General features: G+C 49.1%; 2 protein-coding genes across 3 annotated transcripts; both read right to left on the bottom strand.

Annotated features, from left to right (window-relative positions):
• Positions 1 to 1,732: 1,732 nt before the first annotated feature.
• Sost (sclerostin) lies at positions 1,733 to 5,102 on the bottom strand. The gene is made up of 2 exons (XM_047542935.1): positions 4,886 to 5,102; positions 1,733 to 2,154 (listed from the first exon to the last, which is right to left on the bottom strand). Exons 1-2 carry the CDS (start codon positions 5,100 to 5,102, stop codon positions 1,733 to 1,735), a joined length of 639 nt encoding a protein of 212 aa, XP_047398891.1.
• Positions 5,103 to 10,971: 5,869 nt separating this feature from the next.
• On the bottom strand, positions 10,972 to 24,058 carry Dusp3 (dual specificity phosphatase 3). 2 transcript variants are annotated; one of them, XM_047546607.1, is made up of 4 exons: positions 23,860 to 24,058; positions 20,807 to 21,033; positions 15,016 to 15,122; positions 10,972 to 13,815 (listed from the first exon to the last, which is right to left on the bottom strand). In XM_047546607.1, exons 1-4 carry the CDS (start codon positions 23,982 to 23,984, stop codon positions 13,732 to 13,734), a joined length of 543 nt encoding a protein of 180 aa, XP_047402563.1. In that variant the 5' UTR covers positions 23,985 to 24,058; the 3' UTR covers positions 10,972 to 13,731. The 2 variants fall into 2 exon arrangements, with proteins under 2 accessions (XP_047402563.1, XP_047402562.1); XM_047546606.1 differs by having other exon boundaries at positions 10,972 to 15,122; positions 23,860 to 24,054.
• Positions 24,059 to 25,533: the final 1,475 nt, after the last annotated feature.

Genomic DNA, 25,533 nt, shown 5'->3' with positions numbered 1-25,533 from the left:
TGAGGTCTAGGTTTGGAAAGGAAGAAACAAACATGACTTTTCAAAGGAAGGACATAATTGCCACAAGAGCCACCAAAGAACAGTCAACAGTGCCTCCAAGGTTTAGGCCTCATGACCATGAGAAGGGTGTTACCTGACAGAAATGACATTGTGTGTGGTTGACAAAATGAAACCACATCCTCTGGGTAAGGATTCATTGTCTTTATTAACAATGCCTCTGGACTCTGAAAGAACAGACTGGTATTTTATAAAGCAATATTAACGTTGTCACTCTACAAGACAAACTTTTTGCATAAATAACTTAAATGAGAAAATAAATATGTAACTTAACTCTTTAAAAACTACTACTTTCATTCTTAAGGACAAATCCCACGTGGAAGGACTGCAAAACAACCAGCCCAGCAGGCTTTCACACGGCATGTGCTTCTGTTTAAGGTTTTTTTTTTTTTTTTTTTTCTTTTTCTCCTTTAACAATTAAAAACTATACAGAAAGTAAGAGGGGTCTGGAAATGATTTTCTAAAAGATTTGTGGGTGGCAGCTCTTATGCTCTGCAGTTTCCCAGCATATGTACAGCACTCGTTACCCGCCCCCCCATAATGTTCTTTTAATGTAAGATACACCATCACAGGTGAGAGCAGGAAGAAGCTATTTTCTAGACAGAAATATGTCTGTGAGTGGTGGGCAGGAGGTGCCTGGCAAGGGACATGCTGGTCTTTGATGGGTGGTGGCTGCTCTCTTCTGGTCCTCTAACCTTGAACTTCTCTGTAGAAGGTGACTTTAACATGTGGCAATGGAGCAAGTGGGGGAACGCTGCTGCTCTTTGGGAATGGGGATGGGCTTTCTGTCCCTCTCACCACCTCTGGGACCCTCTTCTCTACCTCACTTGATGGCCCTTCTTTCTCTGAGATGGAGGAGACAGAGGTAGTCAAATATCTGGGGAGGCCAGGCTGGAAAGCAGCACAGCTTCTTCCAGAAATTTGTCAACCATAAATAGACACTCTTTTCTCCCTGATTGTTTTCCATGCTGGCTGGCAGACCAGAGCAATACGACTCTGAATTTGGGAAGTTGCATTGGCACTGAATGCATCCAATCTCTCCCCCCACCCCCCACCCCCTTCTCTTTCCCCACCCCCTGCCTCTTCAAAGGGCACTTGGGATCATGTTACAGTACATAGTCCTGGAGATGCTAATCCCACCCTCACCCCCATTTTACAAAGAGATTACTGAAGTCCCAAAAGAGAATCGTGTAGTCCAAGATCACAAGTTAATGGCAGATCCAGGACTAGAAACCATATCTAGTCCTGTGTTCTTGACCAAACAGGCTTTCCGATAGGTAGACAGGTGAAGGGGGAATTTTATCGAACTCGCTTAACCAGTCCCTGGACTTTCCACACTCCCCACTGCTCCCCTAAAACCCCAGGGCGGTGAAAATGCTTCCATTTCTGCCTCTTCTGAAGCGGGACCAGCAAAGGTAGGCGGCCCCGGTGAGCAGGGCTGCGTGGCTCAGTGTCTGACTGTCGGCTCCCTCCCCAGCCTTGCGGGGACCCCCTGGAGGGACGGGCGAGGGGGGTACTTTGCGGGCACTCGGAGTTCCGCACTGCCTGGAAGGTTTCGGCTCCCTGCCCTGGGTTGCAGGCATTTTAAAATGAAATACAAACAATCGGACCACGCTCAGGGGGCATGAACGGGGTGCGCCTGGGTCGCGGCGCCGGCCCGGGAGGCCGGCGGGCTCTAGTAGGCGTTCTCCAGCTCCGCCTGGTTGGCTTTGGCGCCCCGGGCGCGGGGCCGGGGCTTCCGACCCTTCTGCGGCCGCGCGGTCTCAGGCCCGAAGTCCTTGAGCTCGGACTGGTTGTGGAAGCGGGTGAGGCGCTTGCACTTGCAAGAGGCCACGAGGCGCACTTTGCGCGCGCGCGGTGCCGCGCCGCCGGGACACAGCAGCTGCACCCGCTGGGCTCGGTAGCGGTCGGGGATGCAGCGGAAGTCGGGCCCGCTCGGGCGCCACCACTTGCCGCGGCCGATGGCGTTGGGCAGCAGGCGCGCGGGACCGCACTGGCCGGAGCACACCAGCTCGGTGACCGGCTTGGCGCTGCGACACGGCCCGTCCGTCACGTAGCGGGTGAAGTGTAACTCGCGGCAGCTGTACTCGGACACGTCTGCGGAGAGAAGCGCGCATGAGGGCGGCGACCCGGCTTCCTTCACCCCGCCTCGACTTTCCCAAACCTGCCTCTCCTTTCCCAAACCTGCCTCTCCTGCCCCTATCCTGAGGATTTTGCTCCCGTGCACCTATGATAGGAAGGTCCCAGGCACTCCTGGAGTTGGTGGGAAGATCCGGGGCTATGCTTGAAGCTAAGTGATTGATGGGTTCCATCCAACCAAGGCTCCATCACTTAACTACCCCTGTGATCTCGGGCAACTTACTTAACCTCTCTTTCAGTCTGTAAAAGGGGTTGCCCTGGGATTCAGTGAATGACTCCACTACATATATAATGCACAGAATACCATTCGTGCAACCCATGGGGACAGCTCAGAGTGTTGACTGTTATTATGTATTATCATTATTCTCCTAAAGGCCCTCTTCCCATTTTATTTAAGCCACACCTGTGTGGCAGAGTCCCTGACCTGAAGAGGGTAAGTACTAGCCACACCTTCTGCGTGGTTCTGTCTTCTCCTAAATTCCTTTTCCAGCCACTTGGGAGGGTTGAACAGGAGATGGAGAAAGGAATAGAGGTTAATTGAAGGCAATAAATCAGGACAGCTGCTATGGAGGAGAAGGTAGAAGGGCAGGTGGTCAGGATAAGAATTCATTAGACTTGAAAGGCACCAAAGGCAGTATGTCCAACCCCCTCATTATCAATGAGAACACTGAGGTCCAGAGAGAGACAAGAACTTGCCCAAAAGGCAGAGTGGGCCTCCTGACTCCCCTCTCTAGGGTTCCAGCACCTTCTGGCTCTTTCTTGGGTGGAAGCGATTTGTTCAGACACCCATGGGAGTCTGAGCTGGGGGGAGGGGGTCCAGAGGGTTGCTTTTTACAAATTACTTCCCTACCAGAGATAGACAGAACTCTGACCCAAAATCTATAGATTCAGCTGCCACAAACATTGATTAGGCACTTGCTGTATACCTGGCTGTCTCCGGGCACATCTCTTTTTCTGGGTCACTTGGATGGACATATAATGGTAATACAAACCTGTCTCTGGGACAGGAACTGCTGGGACCTGGCCTCTTCCCCTGTGTACACCTTGACCACACATCTCCTACTGTGGGTTTAGATGGGTGGGAGCTTTTTAAACAACTGGTCCTCATGTGAGCATCTGTTCACCCCCAAAAGTTTCATAGGGTCAGTTCCAATATGACACAAAAAGATAAAAAAAGAATCCTACAACCAAAACTAGAGAGAGTCCTGTCCTAGGCCCTGGAGCACAAGCCCAGCAGGGGATGTGTGAGGCTTTGCCACCCTCCTGTGGCTGGCTTTCTTGTTCCTGGGCTGGTTTGGTATCTTCACCCCTGCAGGGGTGTTGTGTGGGGGCGACCTATTTGCACAGGAAGGAGATGTTTGGGGGCTTTCCAAGAATAGTGCCCCTAGGCCGGGCATTTCCTCTGCAGAGCATGACTTTGAGAGTGCTTGGCTTCCTCAGGCGCTGGGACTCTTCACGGGAGCCAAGGGAGGTGGGACATCTTATATTCAGGATCCCCTACATCCCTGTAAGCAGTCATTTAAGCTCAGTTGACTGTGTCTGGGGGGAGCTGGGGAGGAGGGTGTTTTGTCCCCCTCTTTTATTTTAGAAGATTCAAATCCTTGGCCGACCTCCCGTGGGGTCCCTTTACCCACATTCCCTGCAGACTGTGAGGCATGGAAGGGTGGCATGCAGCAGCAGCCTGGGCAGTGGGTCCCTCTGGCACATGGGAAACAGCCAGAGAGCAGTGAGGCCCTCTGAAGTGTCATTCCAGCCCATACCCAGCCATTCCTGCCAGCTGCAGAACCAGCTGTGCACCCCCACCCCACCCCGCTTCTCTTGCAGACCTGCTCAGGAACACAGATTCAGCCTCCTCGGGGTCCATTCTCATAGGGTCAGGCTCCTTCCCCAGGAATAAGGTGAAACTGTGTCTGGGCAAAGGCTTGGGACAAATGATGCCAACTATATCCACTCTCTGCACAGGGGACACTGCCACCCCTCCAGGTCCTGCACTAAACTGCCACCCATGTCAGATGCTAAAACTGCACCTATAACTCCCATTCCTTCAAGTGCCAGCCCACTGGGCAAGTGGAGCTGAAGGGAGCCTTTCCAGCTTCCCTTTCCCACTGCTTTGCAGGAAGAGGGGTCTCAGTCCCCACCCACACCCCCACTCTCCCTGACCAGGACTGTCTTGCGTTTGCATCAAACTGGATTCAGATCTCAGCCCTGCTACGCTGTCGAATGACTTAACTTCTGGAGCTCAGGTTTCTACACCCTCAAGCTGGGCGTTCACTTCCCAGGACTTCCAGGTGGTGATGTGTGGGATACGTGCAGCCAGTGTCTGGCATTCAGCAGGTGCCACTACCCTGTTTTGCCCCTTCCCTACTGGTGCCAGCAACTGGACCTGGCTCCTGATTCTCAGGACGGGATTCTTGGAGCCTGTTTGAGCTCCTGAGCCAATCCTAATGCCTCCCCCTCCCCATTCCAGCCTCCTTCCTGCCCTGGGCTCTGCCGGCCAGCCCCGCCCCTACACTCAACTCTAAGGCGGTGCTGGCAAGTGGCAAGTCATCCTTCCCCACCTCCAGGCAAGCCTCCGCCGTGTGGCTGACATCTACCTCAGTCTCCAAAGCCTCCAAAGAGAAGGCTCTAAAATCTCCCCAGATACCTCCCCAGGACCCCTGGGCTAACACTTCTCTCCTCCACCCCATACCTTTGGCCTCAAAGGGGTGGTGGGGAGGCCTCCCTCCGTTCTCCGCCCGGTTCATGGTCTTGTTCTCCAGCTCTGGCGGGGGCTCAGGGTACTCCCCGAGCTCAGGGATGATTTCCGTGGCATCATTCTTGAAGGCCTGCCACCCCTGGCCCTCCACCGCATGGAAGGCTGCGTGCACCAGCAGGCATACGAGACACAGGGCTAGAGAGAGCTGCATGGTGCCAGCCAGCGGAGGGCACCCAGCCTTCCAGTAGCACAGGCTGCAGTCCCCAGCCTAGACACGGTCGCCTTTTTAAAGCCCCCTCTACCTCGTGCCAGCCAATGAGGACAGGCTGGGACAGGGCTAGTCCCATGTTTCCCTCAACCCCGGGGGAGGGAAAGGGGTGTGCTCAGAGCAAGCCCTCCCCAAAGACTTCTGGAGCTCAGCAAACTTCCAAATTGCTGCGGGCACTCCCAGGTGACCCAGGGAGAGGGGGGCGTGTGAGGCAGGGCCCAAGCCAGCTCCCCAGGCACCTCCCACGTGCAGGCGGCTGTGGTTTTCACATATCAAAATGAGCTCTCCTTTAATCGGTTCCCTCTGTGGGCCCCTCGGGCATTCTCAAAACAAACTGTGGACCAGCTTAACAAAGAAAATGTGCAACTCTGAGTTCTCCACAGGGCTGAGCCCAGCTCATTCCATTTCTCAGGCCAAGTTCATTTGTCACCCCACCAGACAAATAGACCTAGGGGTGTCTGGCTCCTGCAGATCCAGCCAGAGGCATGAGGATACTTTGTGTGTGCATGTGTTGCTGGGGATCGAAAGCACAGCTTCACGCTTTCTAGGCAAGCACTGAGCCACTGAGCTCTACCCCAATCCCCAAGAAGGCTACTTTTTAAAAATTCTCCTTGAGTTCATCTCCATGAGGTTCAGCACTGATTATCTCTCTGCAAGGCAAGAGAGAAAATTAGAGGACCACAGCAAAGATGCTCACTTGGATGACATGGTGAGATTCTGGTGACAAGTTGAGGGGGAGCAGGTCACGAGGGCTCTGGTGATGGAACACAAAGCAGAAATCTCACTTCCTGCTCCTCTGGCTCCCCGCACATTATCACAGGCACTTCTCCGCCAGCGCACTCACTGCGGCTCACAGCGGCACACAGGCTGATGTGCCAAGCAGTTATTTCCCTGGCCAGGCCATGGGTGGGAGTGGACAGCACAGAAGCCCTTTTCTTAGCAAAAGCCAAAGCCAGCATTTTTAGTGCTGACATTTTTTTTTCCTTGTCTCCCAACCCCTTACATTTTTCAAAACCAGCTTTGTGTTCTGTATGGAAGACCTTAGCCGTATATACCATGGGTGTGTTCCAGGAAACCATCCCAGGGCCATCTAGGCACAAAAAAACCAAAAGGAATTGCTAGCTCAGCCCTGGAGTAGAACGAGGGACACAGGGAGGGGTAGAGGTATGGGCAGGAAGGTTCACACCTGAGGTGCAAGAAAAGAAAGGAGGGCCAGCGGAAGCCTTCAGTGGGGAAGATTGTTGAGGCCGCCCTAGCCCTGGAGGGAGGCTGGGAAGAAGGCTTGGCCCAGATCTCCTTGGTATGTTAACTGGGTAATGAATCAGTGTGCCCCACCTGCAGAGCCTCTGAAGGCCTTTACCACCTGCCTCAACTTGTAAGTCACTGTGTCCATCTGCGGCCTACTGACTGTCCTCCTTCTTTCCATCATCCATCACCCAACACATGAATGCAGCTGCTCTGACAGTTTTACAAGCCAGACAGAAGCCCCTGCAGGAAGGGCCCTCACTGATACCTGCTTCCTAAGTCAGTTTCCTCAGGGCAGACAAAAACAGCTGTGGCCATTGTTGGGGGTGATCTATCTCTCCCAACAGAGCCTGGATGTTGTGAGAAGCTGGCCCTCTCTGCTCCCTCCCTTCGTCTGTGGACCCCAGGCCCTCCACCTCCTTTTCCCCTGTTCTGGAATGCAGACTTTTAACCCTGTCATGGCCAGACAACTGCCTTCTTGCCCTGGATTTCAGAGAGGCCAGTTCCAATGCTTGGGGTCCGTGAGTTCACAGGTTGATGCTCAGAGCTCCCACCTGCTGGTGGGAACCCCTGTACCATCCACCTGGAACAGAAGAGGGGAGACAGACCCTGGAGGAGATGACACCATTCTTGGAACACTTCTGCCACCTGCTGGAAATGAAAGGAAGAGCCAGAGACTGGAGGATGACCAAACTCAGGATTTTATTTCATTGTTTTACTTGGAACTGAAATAGCACTAAAAGCAAAAAAGAGAAGAGAGAGTCCATTTGACTTCTAAATGATCCCCATGCCTCTGAATTATTCTGCCAGTGAACAGCCATAGCTATTCACAGGATGGCTCAGGGAGTACCTGCTGCGATTGAATGTTGAGTCATTGGTGGCTCTTAGTATTGACTGGGTCCCCAGACTTGTCATTGTACAGAGTTAGACAATACGCCCTGGAGTTCAGTCCCCAGGGTTTTAGCTGATCTCTGTTATTTAGGTTATTTCCAATCTTCCATTCTCAGCAAAACTGCTGTGAACATTCTCGTATGAAGTAATTTTTTAATTGTTTTGAGATAACTGTAAATTCACACATACTGGTAAGAAATAATTCAGAGAGATTCTATGTATCTTTTTCCAAGTTTCCCCCAATGGTAACATCTTGAAAAACTATGCTACCCTCTTAGCCAGTTTTTTTGGGGGGAAGGTATCAGGGATTAAACTCAGGAGCACTTAACCACTGAGCCACATCTGCAGCCCTTTTTATATTTTTTATTTAAAGACAGGGTCTCACTGAGTTACTTAGGGCCTGCTGAGTTGCTGAGGCTGGCTTTGAACTTGTGATCCTCCTGCCTCCGCCTTCCAAGCTGCTGGGATTACAGGCGTGCACCACTGCGCCCACCTACAACCAGGCTATTGATATTGACCCAATCCACAATTTTGTTCAGCTGCCCCAGTTTTTCTTGCACTCATTCAAGTGTGTGCCTGTGCTTGTGGGCCTATGTGTCTATTTAGTTCTACACAAGCTTATCGATGTGTAGACTCACTTGTCCACCAACACAGTGAAAGACAACAGCTCTGTGACCACGAGGGTCCTTCCTGTTGCCCTTTTATAACCACACCCACTTCTCTCCCTTGCCTTGGGTCTTTGATCCTGATCCCTGACAATCACTAACCTAAACTCCATTTCTATAATTTTCTCATTTCAAAAATATTATGTAAATGGAGTTGAGCAGTATGTCACTTTTGGAAACTGTCTTCTTTCAATCAACATAATTCACTGGAGAGTTAGCCAAGCTTTATATATCAATACCTCCTTCCTTTAGTAAGCCTTGCTACCTATTACAGGCTGTTCTCCAGGAAGCCTGGGCAGGTCTCCATTTCCCCAAGGGAAATATAAAATGGGCATGGATGGTATTTTGCATGTATGGTATAGCTAAGTACCATACCCAGGTGGCTTAAACAACACAAGTTTATTGTTTCACAGTTCTGGAAGCTTGAAGTCCAAGGCGAAGTGTTGGTCTGGTCCTCCTGAGGGCTCTGAAGGAGAATCTGCTAGATGCCTCTGATCTTTCTTCTGATGGATTGCTGACTATTTTTGGTGTTCCTTGACTTGTAGAAGAATCACCCTGTCCTCTGCCTTCATCCTCACTTAGTATTCTGTGTCCCAATGTTCCCCTATTTTGTAAGGATACCAGTCGTAACAGATTAGAGCCCATCCTAATCTGACCTTGTTTGAACTAAGTACATCTGCAACAGCCCTATTTCCAAGTAAGGTCACATGCTGAGGTACTAGAGGTTGAGTTTGACATGAATTTGGGGGAAGACAAAATAATCCATAATCGTAAGTTTCTCCATAAGGCTGACAAAGCTGGGTTTGAGTTTTGATATTTTTAAAAAAATTAATAGTCATACCTTAATTTCTAGAAAGATTATTTTTTTCAGCCTATTCATATGTCACTTCCCATTCAATGAGGAAAGGGGAACACGTGGTCCCCCTCCAGGAACCCCCCTTACCAGGGAAGAAAGTTCTTCATCCAAGTAACTCCAATTCCAGGTAGAAACTGATCAGTGTCACTAAAAAAAGGTTCTGATGCTTTGAAAAAAAAAAAAAAAAAGACCTGGGCTGGGGTGTAGCTCAGTGCTTGCCTAGCATGTGTGAGGCCCTGGGTGTGATCCCCAGCACTGCAAAACAAAACCAAAACCAAAAACCCACTTAATTTTTTTCCCCCTTGGGAAAAAAATTGGTGATTGAACCCAGGGGTGCCTAACCACTGAGCAACATTTCCAGCCCTTAATATTTTATTTAGAGACAGGGTCTTGCTGAGTTGCTTATGGCCTAAGTTGCTGAGACTGACTTTGAAATCACGATCCTCTTGCCTCAGCCTCCCAAGCCACTGGGATTATAGGCATGCACCGTGGTGCCCAGTTTAGGATTCATTATTTATTTATTGTTTTTCAAAAATACTTTAGGTGTTGATAGACCTTTGTTTTATTCATTTATTTATATGTGGTGCTGAGAATTGAACCCAGGGCCTCACACATGCTAGGCAAGCGCTCTACCACTGAGTCACAACCCAGGCCTCAGGGTTCATCCTTGATGGGGGTTCAGACAATATATAATGCCATGTATCCAACATTGTAGTACCATACAAAGTATTTTCACTAACCCCCAAATTCTCTGTGCTTCATTTTCATCTTCCCCCATCTCCCCAACTCCTGGCAACTACTGACTTTTTAAAAACTGTCTCCATTGGTTTTGCCTTTTCCAGAATGTCATAAAGTTGGACTCACACAGTAGGTAGTCTTTTCAGGTTGACTTCTTTCACTTAGTAACACGTGTCCACATGGCCTCCGTGTATTTTCACACCATGATAGCTCATTTCTTTTTAGTGCTAAATAGTGATCCATTGTCTGGATACCCACACCTTTATCTAGACACTTACTGAAGGACAGCTGAGTTGCTTCCAAGCTTGGCAGTTATGAATGAAGCTGCTGTAAACATTTGGATGCAGGTTTTATGTGGATGTCAATTTTCAAGTCATTTGGAAAAATACCAAGGAGCACCATTATTGGATCATATGGTAAGAGGATGTTTCATTTTATAAGAAACTGCCAAACTGTCTTCCAAAGCGACTGTAACCTTTTGCATTCCCATCAGCCATGGATGAGAGGGTTTGTTGCTCCACATTTTCACCAGATGCTTTGTTGTTGTTTGTTGCTGTTGTTTTTAAATACAAAGCATTATGGTTCCTCAGAGGAGAAAATGGTCTCTCCCTCTGAGGAGGTCATGAGAAGACACGGCATTTGGATCTGACTTTGAAGGCTAGGCCAGATTTTGAAAGTAAATTATTTTACCTCAACTTCTCAGGATCATAGAATCTTGGATCTGAAAGGGACTCTGAAGGTCATCTGGTGTCATTCTCTACTTGGTTCAAGAGGCCCATCTAAATTAATGGAAATGGAGGATTCTCCTTATTGGTTTTAAAACTGACTTTGCTCCCACAAAGGGAGTGTCTGGTTTGGAAGGCATCTGTTTCTAGGGAGGTGTCTGTACTGATGGATGTCTGAATCACCTCATTATTTGCAGTTTAGAACTGGTTCTCTCTAAAGTTTAAGGTCTCAGCATAGCTGGAAGTTCCCTGCTCATTCAGCAGCTCCTGGGGTACGGTAGCCCCCAAAAGCTTGTCACTCATTCTTAAAATAGACCAGTGGCTGCCCAAATCCTAATAGGGTAAAACTTCAACTTCACTTGCTTGGAAGACCAGGTGGGGACCAGTCACTTCTCTATCGCCATATATACTGCCACCATCCCTGCTGCCTTTGGAGACTGTCCGCCCTCATTCAGAAGCCCGCCTACCCACTTCCCACTCGCACACACCTCCTTCCTGGTACATCCTGCTGGCTGGGCTGACCTCAGGTGGCTCCTCGAGTAGGAGGCTTGTCTGCCCTCTTCTTCCCGCCCTCGTTCTCAGGCTGGTGGCCTAAGTACTCTGTGCTCTAGGAATACTAAACTGATCTAGATCTAGATCACAGGCTTGCAAACTATATTTTCTGAACCCCACATGTCCAAAGAGATGACTCATGGTTTTTAAAGTAGGTATTTTAATCATTTAGAAATAAAAATATACATTAATCAAATGTGTTTCACATCCGTTCTTGAACCCAGGGCCTTGTGCATGCGAGGCAAGCACTCTACCAACTAAGCAGTATCCCCAGCCCTCACATTCACTTAATGGACTGGACACCACTCGTTCATTTAGGTTAATTCATTTCAGTGTATACTTTGGAAATGGAACTTCTGTGCATTTTGAACTTCTTATGAATGGCATCACTTCTGAAGGCCATAGTTCAGGGACTGTTACTGGAGAGATGTTCAACAAATATCGACTTAATAAATATAATCATCATTGAACTTCTAACTAACTCAGGAGGGCTGGTTTTTACATTAGATTTTAAAGACAGAAAAAGCAAACAAAGTCTAGGCATAAAAGTAAAACTGTGATAAGGAGGACAACAAAGCCTGTTTCTTTGTAAGGTAAGACATTTATTTTGGTTACAATTTTAGTGTTTTAACACTGATTGGTGATACAACGGACATTAAACTTGCTTTTTTTTTTTTTTTTTTTTTTTTGGTGATGTTGGGGGTCAAACCCAGGGCCTCACGCATGCTAGGCAAGCGCTCTACCACTGGGCTATACCCCAGCCTGACTTTTTTTTAAAAACCAGTTTGATACCTCCCCTTCACCTCCAGGAGACCACTCCTTCATAATCAAGTTATCCTTAAAGCCGGGAGGAGGTAAGCGGGAACACAAGTTCAGCTTCCAACCAATCTGCAATCTCACCCTGAGATGGCCTCTATTTCCAGTCAGGACACACTCTTGACACAGAAGAACCAACTTTGTTGGCTCTTTAGTGATTCCTGACACCAATTTTATGACAAAGAAAATTTCCCATGAGAGAAGCTCATCTCTTAACATTTAAGATCAGTGCTTATTTTGGTTAAAACATTAGCATCTTAACATTATTAACATCTTAACGTGAACTTGTGACATAAAAGGCACCAACATTCCCTTTCAGAACCATGCATCGCCATGGGTGGAATACAGCGCCACCTGCTGGCCATTGTATATTATGCATTCCCTCTAATTTCCTGGTGGTGCTAAATTTCAAGTGGGGATTCTTACTTAGAGGTCCCTACAGTGTGGGAGCCAAAAAAGACCACACAGTCTTCTAGAGGAGTCCCCTCATTTGATAGGTGGTGGTCTATGCTCTCAAATAACTCAGAGTGGCAGGGAAACAGACCAGCTCATGGGAAGGTAGACTGCTTCAATTTGGCGCTCTAATTTTGCCTGGATGGGGCTCTGTTAGTCAAAGAAAGGGGTCAGGTCTGGGAAGGGGGAGGGACACCCTGAGTTCCTATTCCATCACTTCCCAGGGATAGAAAGCTCTCCAAGAACAGCTCCCACCCACGGATGGGCATGTGATGGCCCTTACACAACAGACTTGTATTTTACTTAAAGAACTAGGAGCTAAATCTCTTGAAGTAAATATGGGGTTTCTGGGCCTAGAGACTATGAAAAAAATCCCAAATTCTCAGCAAAGTAGCCCCAAAGGAAAGGTAATAATTCTCCCAACAGCCAAGAGGTGCTAGTTAATTAATTAGCCAGGCCAACCTGCCGCATTTGCATAAGTGATTGAGACTGTCCTATGGGGTAACCACAGCCCTGGCTTAGGAGGGAAGCCCCAACTCCAGTTCCCAAGTCTCTTCCAGAAGCAGAACCCAGGAAGCCTAGGGTTGCTACAAGTCCCCTGGAAGATAACTGCACATTCTAATGCAATCGGCGACCCATACTTTTCCACTCCTCCTCCAGGCTGGGTCAAGGGTGTGAGCTGCAAACCTGGGCACTCCTGGGGAGTTCCTTTCTTGCGGTGTATTACAGGAAACAAATCCAGCTTCCTGGAGGAGCAAACCTAAAACCTTGCCTCGGCTCTGCCTTAAGGACTCTGGAGGTCATGCCCTTAATCATTTGAACCAGGTTCCTTTTTAAAAAAAAAAAAAAAAATGGGTAACAACATATGATTAATCTCTGTTAACTTTACAGGTTCCCGTGAGGATCAAGTCAGATTAAGTGCAAACTGTGAAGGGAGGGACACAGCTCAGGATGGCCTCTCCACTTATGTGGGGCTATCTGGACAGCCCAGTGGTCTGGGAAAGACAACAGGTCCTAGTTGCTCAGGGCTGTTGCGTTACAGGAAAAAGGAGATGGGGACTGTCCTGGCTGCGCAGCACTCTTCCTGCTGTGCTCAGAGATCTCACCCCAGGAGTGAGGCCTTGAGGCCACCAGCTTTTCTTCTTTGCTGGAAGCTCCTAGTCAACACTGAAAAAGGCACATTCCCCACCCTGACATGAACACTGCTAGAATTTAAATTTAAACCTGAATCCTAAATATTCAACAAAAGTCCCTGATACTACTTTCACTTCAGGTAAGACTTGTGCAAATCCTTGCAAGTGATCCTACATGAATTTAGACTTTGGGGAGCTGGGTACAACCCACTAGAACAACACCCGAAATATATTTGACACTCAAAAAACAGAGTTTAATTCCATCAACTTTGATGAGACGCCTCTGAGTCGGCCCTGGGAGTAGGTTGAGGACCAACTCTTTGCCCTGAGTGACCCTGAAGACACACAGCATCGCATTACTTTCCATAATAACAAGAACGTCAAGTCCCAGCAAGACTGTTCAAAACAAACTCCCATCGTCTGGCAAATGTGCACACACAGTGCTAGTGGGCATTCTGACGTCACCTCAAAAAAGTCCTTAAAAAAGCTGTTTTCTGTTCATGTTTGCTCTGCCACCAGCAAAGGATCCTTGTGGATGCTCCACCATGGCTCATCCTGCCTCGCTGAGTCACTCCAGGGCTCCTGCAAGGGCACCAGAGAGCGGTCTGAGCCGCCTGTAAGTGGGCAGGGTGTGCGCCTGGGACCCTTCATTTCCCTGCTGTCCTCGGGCTGCGTTTCTGAGAGGCACGCCCCCACGCACACACCCACGCACACGCTGTAATTGGCTAACTTCCTCCTCCTGTTCTTGGAATAGCAACTGGGACAAAAAAGCAGTTAGCACGAGTGGCTTGGGCTCGCCAACACTATAATTCAAGACAAAACCCTTGTAATTCTCCAAATGGTGGGGTTTTTAAATAGGCTGGACCTTAACACCCTGTTTTCTAAAAAAGAAAAATAAAACCGTGCCCTGAGGCATCGCTCTCCTAACAAGCGAAGTCACAGAGCAGTCCAAGGGCATATTCCAAAGCAGTGCATTCAGAATTCAAGCCTTCCAAAGAGGCACATTTAAAAATTCTGTGCATTTCGGAGAGTCCGCCAGGAGAACATGCTTGCCCACCCAAGGGACTCCTCCTGTGGTGTCTTGACTCCTAAGGAAATAATAAAAAGCAGCCTCTTCCTGGGAATTTCCATTCACTAACTGATGACACCCCCAGCTCGGCTTCAGACCCCACGATGTGCCTCTGTGCAGGAGCAGGGTGTGCAAGGCTGTGACGAGACCAGGTGACAGATGTGGTGGGGGACAGAGGGGCCCGCACTTGCATAGTTCCTTTACTAGGCTCAAGGTGCTGAGGTCTCCACTCAGGAGAGTCTCTGGGGTGTGGGAAGGAGGTCACGAGGAGCCCCTGTGAGTGTCTCAGGCCTCACATTCCTAAAACTCCCTGCCCTGGGCCATGGAGAAGCATGCATGCCACAGGCCTTCCCCTCCCGAGCACCCACCTGAAGAAGAGGACATAAATTACAGGAACAGGACAACCAGGAAGCAAAAATGCCCTCCTTGGCAAGCTTCTTTATATGCCCCCTGGGGGTGGGGGAAGTGGCCCAGGGCCATGTTATGATAGACATGTAGGCAAGTGCCTTGTGACGCTGGGGGCAGGATACACTGTTTCCTAAACATGGCGGCTTGGGACACCCTCAAGCAGGGCCTTCCCATCAGACCTCTAGAGAAGAGGCCGTGGGGGTGCCCTAGAGTTTCAACTTTCCCTCCTTGACTAGTCTGTCATTAAGCTGGCAGAGTTGGGCCAGGAAACCATCGTTGGGACCAATCTCACGGTTCTGCCTCACAATGCTCAAAGCAGACTTGACATCCATCTTCTGACGCATCATGAGGTACGCGATGACTAGAGTGGGGGAGCGGCTGTAACCCTCACGGCAGTGGACAAGCACCCGGCCTGTAAGAAACAGGGGAGGTTCAGTGAGCTGGGGAAATCTGACCACAGGGCTCTTATTGAAACTATTCCATGAAAGTTTTAAAAGCATTATGCAGCAGAGCACGGCGGCACACGCCTGTGATCCCAGCTACTCAGGAGGCTGAGGTAGGAGGACCACAAGTTGAGGACAGCTTCAGTAACTGAGGCCCTGTCTCAAAATAAAAAGTTGACAAAGGGCTGGGGATATGGCTCAGTAGTAGAGTGCTTGCCTAGCAAGCTGGATCTGGATGCCCTGGGCCCAATCTCCAGTACTGACAAAAAAAAAAAAAAAAAAAAGCATTACGCAATGCTATTGGGTGCCCACTGCCCACCAAAATGGCTAAAATGGTAAACATAGAAAATAAAAAGTCAGTCAGTGAAGATGTGGTGCAACAGGGACTCTTCTGGATAGCTGGGGAAGGCAGGGTATAAAGAGGTACAACCAGTGAGATGGTGGCTCAGCGGTAGAGCACTCGCCTACCATTTGTGAGGCACTGGTTTCAATCCTTGGCGCCACATAAAAATAAATAAATAAAATAAAGTTGTTGTGTCCATCCACAAACAACAACAAAAAAAGGTACAGCCACTCTAGAAACTGGGGCAGAATCTCCTCAAGCTGAATCTCCGCCCCCCAGCCCAGCAATGCTGCTGAGGACCCTCACCCAACGGGAATGCGCACACAGGTTCACTAAAAGACTCGGACCAGAATCTACAGTCAGCACGTTCATAAAAGCCCCATGCTGGAAACTCGAGCCCAGGGGCCCATCAACAATAGAATGGATAAATGATACAAATCAACAATCTACACCTTACCAGAAACAACGAGTATGAAGCACACAAAGAAATACGGTTCCAGAGAGCAGGACAGCTGGCATGACTGAGGGGTGCTGTTCAAGCTTAGAGAGTGGCAACTTCAGGAGTGAGGATGGGGGCAGAGGAGGGAACGTAAGTTGGCTTCCAGGGACTGGCTGTGGTTTTTTTTTTTTTTTTTTTTTTTTTTTTTCCCCTTTCTTTTTTTGGAATTGAACCCTGGAGCACTTACCATGAACTGTATCCCCAACCCTTTCTTTAAAATTCTGAAACAAAAAGTTGCAGAGGCTGGCTGTGTTTTTTCTTAATCTGGGGGCTGATATATGGGTGTGTGACCTTTTCTGTGTATTTTATACTTTAATCAAAGACGAAACATGAAGAGCGCAAACATCCCCCAACAGATGAATGGAGAAGCAAGCTGTAATGAATCCAGTCAGTGGAATATTACTCAGCAATAAACAGAAAGGAAAGACCTGGGATGTGTGACACATATCCCTAGTCTCACACTAGAGATGAAGCTCAGGATAAAAAATGCACACTGGCTGATTCTGTTGATATTAAGCTCTACAAAATGCACACTGATCTCTAGTGACAGAGAGCAAGTCACCAGGTGTTGGGGAATATGGGGCAAAGGGGCAGGAGAGTCACTGAAGGACATGAAAAATTTGGGGAGGTGATGGATATGTTTACTGCCTTGGCTATGGCGATGGTTTCACAGGTGTGCATGTGCCAAAACTCATTCAGTTGTTTCCTTTAACATGTAGCCAACTGTATCTCAACACAGCAATTTTAGAAGGACCGATATCAAACACAAATGCAAACAAAACCAACACACATACACACATACTGCCCTCTCCTGGCTCTCCGAGTGGCCCTGGGGCCCTATAAAGTCCAGCCCTCCTCTGCCATCATCTCCTGCTCCCCTTCTCCCAGCACTCCACTCTGTCCTTGGCCTGCAGTCCCCCTTTCCCCAGGTGTTTGCTCAAATGTCACCTTCCCAGGAAGGACTTTCCTATCCCCAAACCACAGGCCACTCCCATCCCCTCCCCTGCCTCAGCCACAAGGATCTCTTGCTTGTTCCTTCTCACTTCCCCACTGAAATGCAAGTTCCAGGAGGGCAGGTATGTGTTCTGGTTTGCTCCCTGAAGGAATGAAGGAAGAACAATGAGGAGAGGCCAGGGGTCTCTTTGTCAGCAAGTCCCAGGATACTGCAGGGAGGCCCTGTGGGCTGCCCCATGCAGACTGCTCAGTTCAGGTCCCTGTCTCATATATATATATATATATATATATGTGTGTGTGTGTGTGTGTGTGTGTGTGTGTGTGGTGTATACACATATACATACACACACATTTAATTAATTAATTAATTAATTAATTAATTTAAAGGCTCCTGGGCTCAAATGATCCTCCTGCCTCAGCCTTCTGCAGTTGGAGCTACAGATGTGTGCTATTCACCCCAGTCTCACCTGTACCCCCTTAACACCTCTAAAAGGAGCTCTCTCCATCATGCCTCACAATCACCAAGCCATACTCCACCCAGCAGCTGGAAGGATCTTTTTAAAATACAAATATGATCTGCCACCATCCAGAGGGCAGGGTCTAGCCTCCAAAGTGTGGCTTCTAAAGCCACCTGCTTTGTTGCCATTTATTCACCTCGATGCCTTTGCTTGTATTTTTCTCTCTACCTCAAAACCCCTCTCCCTCTTGGCTACCTAGAAAACTAGTCACCCTTCTGATGCCAGTTCCAGTATGTCCACTGTCAGCACAGGGGTTTAAAATCCAAATCTCTAAAGCCATCTGAACCTGGGTTTAAATTTTAACTTGCTGGCTATGATGGTCAAACAGGTCAATCTGGCTAATCTGCAGGGTCCAACTGCTTATTACAATACTAGACCAGATGTTGCTGTGAAGGTATTGGGCCATTGTAATTCACATCTCCTATCAGTGGACTTTAATGGAGATACCTTACCATATAGGTGGACCTCACCAAATAAGCTGAAGACTTACTGAAGACCCACAGGACAAAAACAGGTTTCCTAGAGAAGTAATTCTGCCTCAAGACTTCTTTAACACAGAAACCCTACCAGAGTTTCCATTTTGATGGCCTGTCATACAGATTTCAGACTTACCTGCCCTGACAACCATTTGAGACAATTCCTTAAAATAAATGATATATCATACGTATGTGAATATCTACATCTCTCTCTCTCATGTATATATATATATATATATATATGTGTGTGTGAGAGAGAGAGAGAGAGAGAGAGAGAGAGAGAGAGAGAGAAAGATAAATCAATACAGTGCTCTGCACAGCTTCAGTTACTTGTGGTTAACCACGGTCAGAAAATATGAAATGGAAAATTCCAGAAATAAACAACTTATAAGTTTTGCATTTTGGGCTGTTAAGAATAGTGTGATGAAGCCTCATGCCACTGCACTCCCTCCTGCCCAGCACGTGAATCACCCCTTCCTCCAGCATATCCACAACACACACTGACGGACCCTGAGTCACTCAGTAGTGGTGGATGGGCTGTCATGGCCTTGCAGGGCTTGTGTTCAAGTAGCCTTCATTTTACTTAGTAATGGCCTCGAAGAGCAAAAGTAGCGATGCAAAAAAGGCAGAAGATGAAACATGGAAAGGCAGGTGAACTCTGGGACTATGTGGCAAGCTACAGGGCACACAGGAAAATGCACAGAATGTACAGGGCTTAGTACATCTATCTGCAGTTTCAGGCATCCACTGGGTGATCTTGGATCATATCCCCTGAGGATAAGGGAGGGACTACTATATAATAAATAAATATAATAAATCAAATATAAACACACACACACACACACACATTCTACTGGCTGTTTTTCTGGAGCACAATACCCCAAACAAAAAGTCCCCTGTGGCACCCAGTACATGGGTATTATTTGGAGGGAAATTTGACGACCTCTTCTGCTCTCCTCACTCTGTCCCAAAACACCATTCTATTTTCCCAGAGTCTCCCAAATCAGGAGTGGGAAACCTCCACTTCCTGCCCATTCACTCTGTGGCCATTATACCTATAGCATTCAGAGTGGAGCTTCTGCCAGGTGCAATGGCACACACCTGTAATCCCAGCAGCTGGGAGGCTGAGGCAGGAGGATCATGAGTTCAAAGCCAGCCTCAGCAGCTTATTGAGGCCCTAAGCAACTCAGTGAGACCCTGTTTCTAAATAAAGTACAAAAAAAAAAAGGGCTGGGGATGTGGCTCAGTGGTTAAATGCCCCTGGGTTCAATCCCTAGTACAAAAAACAAAAACCAAAAAACAAACCGTGGAGCTTCTCTTGCCCTACCTGGGAACAGGACCCTCTGCAGAGTAGATGCCTTGCCACCTGGAATGTGCTCTATGCCCAGGACACAGCCTACCATGCATCCAGTCCGGCCCAGATGCCAACTCCTCCACACAGCCTCCCATGATTTTCCTAGCTGGAAATATGGCTCCGTCCTCTGAGCACCCGCCAGCCATCCCATCTGGTTCTCTTAGTGATTGGTCCTTGGTCCCTTAAGACCAGTACATTTCTGCTGACTCACTTGCCCAGTCTTGAAAGCATTTACACATGGCATTTGAGCCCACGGAATTCATTGTCACTTGTTCAGTAATCATTTGCAGTATGCCAACTACAGAATGTACCTGATGCTACATCAGATGCTGGGGAGATGGACAAGGGACAGAGGACCCAGCTTGAGGGCAGGCTCACAGAAGAGAGGATGCTATGCCCAGCCCTACAGCATGGGAGAAAGCTTGCCAGAGGACAGAGGAGAGACAGACAGCATAAGCTGATTGAAGAGCCAGCCCACATGGACTAGGGCAGGAGGTCAAAAGAAGCCAGGGTATGTTCCTGGTTGGCTGGAAAGAGGAAACAAAGTCAAAGAATTCTGGGTCCCCTGAATGGATGACTAACTAATGAGAAGAACAAATTCCATCCCCTTAACTGGGTCCCTTGTTCTCCATCTGTACAGGGTGAAGAACTTAGCAGAGCTGGAGGGAAGGTGGGCTAGGGTAGGGAGTGACGGTGAGCATGAAGAAGGCCTGAGAGTAGAGTCTGCAGTTTCCCTAGTCAGTAAAACTCTCCACCAGCCCCTCTGCAGTTCCCCGTCAGGCCCACCTATGTCTGGGGGCTGCAGGAAGCATTTAAAGACTGGCTAGAAGATTTGGCCTGTGGGCTGTAGTCTGCTGACCCACAGCCTAAGCTAGTCAGGGTGGCCCCATTTCCCCTGGCCGTGTGAGTAACTAGCCAGTGAAGTGGGAGAGGATCCCCACTGGAGGAGTTCTGGGGAGTGTTCTCTTTGCTCTTAAAAGGAGAGAAATGGGAGAAAGAAATGGCTGTTCATCAGCTGCACTCTGTCCAGTTAGGGTGTGGTGGCCAGATCCCATCTTGGGACCATAGGGGAGTACCCAACAGGGAGGGTAGTGGAAGAAAAACAGGGAAAGAACCTAGTCCAGACACCACCACTGAGCTGTGCCATCAACCAGCCCTGCTGCTCCTTTGCCTGAAGACTTCTTATCAGGGATGATGATAAATTTTCCTCATTATAAGAGCTTTCTGAATTGGGTAGAGAGGTAAGTGGCTAGAAACCAACCCTCAGCCAAAAGCTTCCAATGCAAGGACATGGCATTGCCAATGTGTTAGAGGGCTGAATATTTTATACAGTGTGGGGCCACCTGACAGGCAGCAGTTAAGGAGAGAGAACTCTGAAGCTCTCATTCAGTCACCACAGGGAATGAGAAACAAAAGGGTTTCCCAGAGGAGACCTGCTGCGGGTCTTTCCAGAAAGACAGTCCATGTGAAAGCTGCCTTCCATTTGTTCCTGGGCAGCAGGTCCCTTACCATTCTTTTGAGCCAAGGCCTGGTCAATGAAGTCTGCAGCCCTTTCAAAGTAAGCACTGAGGTTGAACTCCTGTGTGTCATTGGCCTTGATGCCCAGGTAGGTGATGCCGGAGTCCTTGTAGAAGTTCGCATTGGTATTGACATGCATGAAGGACCTGCCCTCAGCGGCGTTCAGGACATGAGTAATGCCCAGTTTCTGCAGCTTGGGAATGTCCTGAGCCACAGACCTGGAGAGGAGACAGCAACAGGTTATGATTAACTGATCAACTGGCCTTGGGGAAGAAAGAGTGGGGAGCATCTGAGCCTCTTGGCAAAGTAAGGAAGCCCTCTGTGTGCTGGACCCAGCTGGCTCCTAAGTCTCATCTTATGACCTCTCTCCTCACTCTGGCCATATCCAATTTCCAGCAGCTGCCCCAAATAGACTGGTGTTTTCATGCCCAAGCTACCCCTCTGCCACCCTTTCCCGCCTTCTCTGTAGACACGCACCCTCTCATCTTTCACCACCCTCTGCACTATTGCCTCCCCTCCATTCCGAGTGGCATCGTGCTCCCTCTATCATGATATAGGCAGTGGATAAAAACAGCTCTGGAGCTAGACTGCCAGGGTCTGGATCCAGCCTGCCATTTACCAGACAATTTGAGCAAGTCACTTCACCTCTCTCTGCCTCCATTTCCCTCTCTGTACAATGGGAACAATACTGGTGCCTACTGCTTAGCATAGTTATGAGTGTTGAATGCGCCATTCTGCCGATGGAGGCTGACTCCACCCTAAGTGCTACTATTCCAACATGTGGTTGTACTTGTTTAAAGGTTGTGAGCTCCTTGGGAAGGGAACCATGTCTGTTTCAGGTCAGTCTCCAGCACTTGCTGTGGTGCCTGGCATGTAGTATGTGGTGAACGAGTGACGGAGAATGAAATCATCATGCCAGGCAGCCCCTTCCTGGTCTCACTAAGGGATCCTTCTTGCCACACTCCGGGCGAGTTAGTACTTGGAGAACAAGGAGTCTCAAGAGAACCATGGAGTTTACAAAATACCTGATCTGAATGGTCAAAGGGTCCCTTTATTTCATTTCACAACAACATCCCAATTCAAACAACAGTTACTACATCATAGTGGTGCTTCCTACATGATCTCCTTTGTCCATCACGGCAGGCTTGTGGGGAGAAAAGGAGAGAAATGCCCCCACCTGACAGACCTTAAACTCTAGCAGGACAGATGGGACAGCATGTGCACACACAGGTGCTGATCTGGAGCTGGGAGGACAGCTTCTTTCTCCTGACATCCACCAGCCCTGCTCTCAATTCCACCTCCCTCTGCTTCACGTGCCCACATCAACTCCAACACCTGCTGACAAGGAGAACACGGCTCACATAGGTTTTGTCCCTGCCTAGTGAGGACGTAGTTGGAACCCTAATTTTGCTAAGGGGTTCTGGTGGGTGGAGTGGGCTTGAGTTTTCTCAGCACTAGAGGTTCAGTTGATTCCACTGAGCACCCCCCCCCCCCACTATACCCTGAGATTTGATTAGAGGACAAGGGTTGTTTCCTACAGTGGTTACCACATTTGCCACTCTGGCTACTACCAGACATTTACAACCTTGGTTTCCACTTGGAGTAGCTATAGCTCAATGTGCCAAACTGCCCTGACAGCCTGGTTACTGCTTGGGTAGCTGGTGGGTAGGCAGTTTCCCTAGAACACTGCAATTATTGGGCCATTGTCTGACACTCTGAGACTCTTTTTAGTTGTTCCTGCTCAGGACACTGAACAGTATTCTAAAGCAATGGCTGACAGAATGAACAAAGATGGGTCATTCCCATTCATCTCCCTTCTCTAGTATTAATTCAACAGTGGACACATCAACCATTATCACTATTATCATGACTACTATGAATGAACATTGCACAGTGTCTGACATCTAGCATGGGCTCAATGTGATACATAAGTGATGGGATGGATAAGACCTGTCCCCATGAGGCTAAGGACCTTGTGAACCTTTTCTAGGTTCATGATACCCCCATTTCAGTGGCAGTCCCTGGAAGGTTAAGCAGCAGGTGCTAGTGCAGGACCAGCCACACACACACAAGATCAAGACGCTGACCCTGTCCTTACAATCCCTCGATCACTCTGAATCACGGCTCCTTCTGTGTGAAATGAGATGAGGGTTTAGTTCCTAGTTCTTGACATGCGATTCTTGGACTGGAACAATGAGTTTAGGACTTTGATAACAGTCCTGTGAGTCTCATGAATATCCAACCCAAGCCCTCCCAGGCTGTAGACCGGCTGGTATTTCAGTACCTCTCAGAATTGCTATCACTGGTTCTACTCTGCTGCCTCTGAGGGATTCTTATTAGTAATCTGAATAACAGGAAAATGGAAAAATCAATTTGATAAGAGGAACACATAAGTAATAAATAATAAATGCATTTCCTGGTGATAAGATTGGGAGCCTTCTCCAGGTGATGGTTTGGATCCTTTACTGGGCTTATGATTTTGATTCATCCCATCTAAATCGAATCCTCTCTGGAAGGTAAGAAAAGTAGCCAGGAAATCCCTGGTCCAATTCTTACTCTCTCATTTGGGGTATTTCAATTCCCTGAACTGGGCCTGCAGGGCCAGGGAAAGTTCCACGCCCGGATTGTGACGTCAGCCCGTTGCCATGGAAGCAGAGGCAGACATTCCGCGGTGACCTCACTGCAGAACCAGGCTGCTGTCACATGACACGCGCGGGCAGGAGACCGGCCGGGTTACAGAGGGCCACCTGTTAAGTGAACATGGTAGCCCGACCCCGCCCAAAGCCGAACCCCAAGCGGGTGGCAGCTGAGCGACGGGCCTGCACCCCTCGGTCTCCTCGCAACCCGCGACCGGGCCGGTCCGGAACCAGCGCCTCGGCTCCATGCGCGGGGGTGGGCGTCGACTCCAGCCGGGTCCCCAGCCCCCACTCCCGCTCCCGGAGGGGTGACAGTGCTCGGGCTCCCCACAGCGTCCCCACCCCGGCCTCGGGTGGGCAGGGTGCCCGGGAAGGGGCGTCGGGGCCGCGCCGGCAAGAGGGACTCACGCGTTGCCCACGTAGATCCTCGGGGTGACCTCGTTGCACGGCTGGCTCGGGAGGCTGTAGCAGCCACTGCCGTCTGAGAGCAGGTCATTGAGATCCTGCACCGAGAGTTCGAACGGGCCCGACATGGCGGCGGCCGGGCCCTGCACGCCCGGGCAGGAGCGAGCGAGGGGAGAGCGGCCGGGTCAGCGGGGCGGGGCTGGCGAACCGGGAGCCGCCCCGGGGGCGGGACCACCGCGCGCGGGAAGCTGCTGAACGCTGCGCGGCGCGCGCGGGACCAACGCGCTGGGCTGGCGAAGGACGCGCGCAGCCAGGCGCCCACGCTCCTCAGGGCGCGTCCCCCGGCGGAAATGCCGCCACTCCTGAGTGTTAAGGGTCCTCTCCCACCCTCGGCTGGGCAGTTTCGGTATCTTTGTAAACCGGGAAGTTCAGTAACGTCCTTCACTGAACCAAATTCAGGGCGCCGTAAATATTCCCATGGACCTGGATACACCCAGGTGTCGCCTTTTCTGGATGACAGTGTCACCCGGGGTCTACTGTGAATCTTAATTCTCCCTGTTGCAGACCAGAAGTGATGGCATCTTCCCCGACTCCCCCATCGAGGGCTTGTCCGAAACGCAGACTCTCTGCCCCAGTCCAGACCCCCAGGGGATCCTTACCGAGGCCGAAGTCTTAAGAAGCCCTACTCTGTGGCCTGTCCGCTTTCAACGGTCGTTGAGAGTCAGCGTAGTGCTTAAAAGCTTAGACTCTATGCAGCCAGGCTTGGAATTCTGACCCTGGGAAATAAACCTCTCTAAACCTGTTTGCTAAAGAAAAGGAGGGGGCAGTGTTAATAAAAAATAATAACACATATTGAGCATCCCTAATCTGGAAATCTGAAATGTTCCAAAATCTGTAACTTTGTGCAGACATGCCACAAGTGGAAAACTCCACGCCTGACCTCTTGTGACCCACCATAGTCAAAATGCCAGTGCACTAAAAATATTGTACAGATCACAATAGGCTATGTATATAAAGTGTATATGAAACATAAGTTAATTTCATATTTAGACTTGGGTCCCATTTCATAGATACCTCATCACATATATTAAAATATCCCCAAATCCAAATACAAATGGTCCCATGCATTTCCAATAAGGGATACTAAGTTCCTAATTCCAAGTGTTGTTGGAAAGATTAAATGTGACAGGAAGTCACCTAGCACTAATAGTGAGCACTAAATAAGTACCGGTCCTTCCTCCAACACTGAATGTGTTACACAGTCACTGGGTGCTACTCTGTGCTAGTGTTGACATCACTCAGACTCCTTTGCAGCCCTTCTTGAAGCAGAGGCCAGCCCACTAAAGTCACATGGTGGTAGTGGCTCAGCTTTTGCTGAGTCCCCACTAAGTGCAAAAGTACACTGTCCTGGAAGAAAGCTGACCTCCCCTACTCCCGGAAAAATGGCAGATTCCCTTCCCCTTAGGGGCAAATATGGTCCCTGAAATTTAGGAACTCACATCCTGAACCCACCTCCGCCACTAACTTGGTTCTTGAGCAACTTTGCTCTTGCTCTGGACTTCAATTTCTTCATCTGAAAAGCAATGAAATTGGATCAGATTATCATTAAGGCCATCTTTCATCTCCCCCAAAAGCTTGTGGTTTTGTCCCTTCAGGGAAACTGTTTGTAGTAGGGAC

The sequence above is a fragment of the Sciurus carolinensis genome, chromosome 3 (genome assembly GCF_902686445.1).
Source record: "Sciurus carolinensis chromosome 3, mSciCar1.2, whole genome shotgun sequence".
NCBI lineage: Eukaryota > Metazoa > Chordata > Mammalia > Rodentia > Sciuridae > Sciurus > Sciurus carolinensis.
The sequence above is the reverse complement of the archived record's forward strand: the minus strand, read 5'-3'. Positions and strand labels throughout refer to the sequence as shown.

Bases quoted from the DNA above. Each gene is read 5' to 3' on its own strand.
- Dusp3 (XM_047546606.1), bottom strand. From the start codon at position 23,984: ATGTCGGGCCCGTTCGAACTCTCGGTGCAGGATCTCAATGACCTGCTC. The intron at 21,034-23,859 runs GTGAGTCCCTCT...TCTCCTCTCCAG, and splicing joins AGGATCTACGTGGGCAACGC to GTCTGTGGCTCAGGACATTC. The intron at 15,123-20,806 runs GTAAGGGACCTG...TGTTTCTTACAG, and splicing joins GGCCTTGGCTCAAAAGAATG to GCCGGGTGCTTGTCCACTGC.
- Sost (XM_047542935.1), bottom strand. From the start codon at position 5,102: ATGCAGCTCTCTCTAGCCCTGTGTCTCGTATGCCTGCTGGTGCACGCA. The intron at 2,155-4,885 runs GTATGGGGTGGA...TTCTCTCCGCAG, and splicing joins CCACCCCTTTGAGGCCAAAG to ACGTGTCCGAGTACAGCTGC.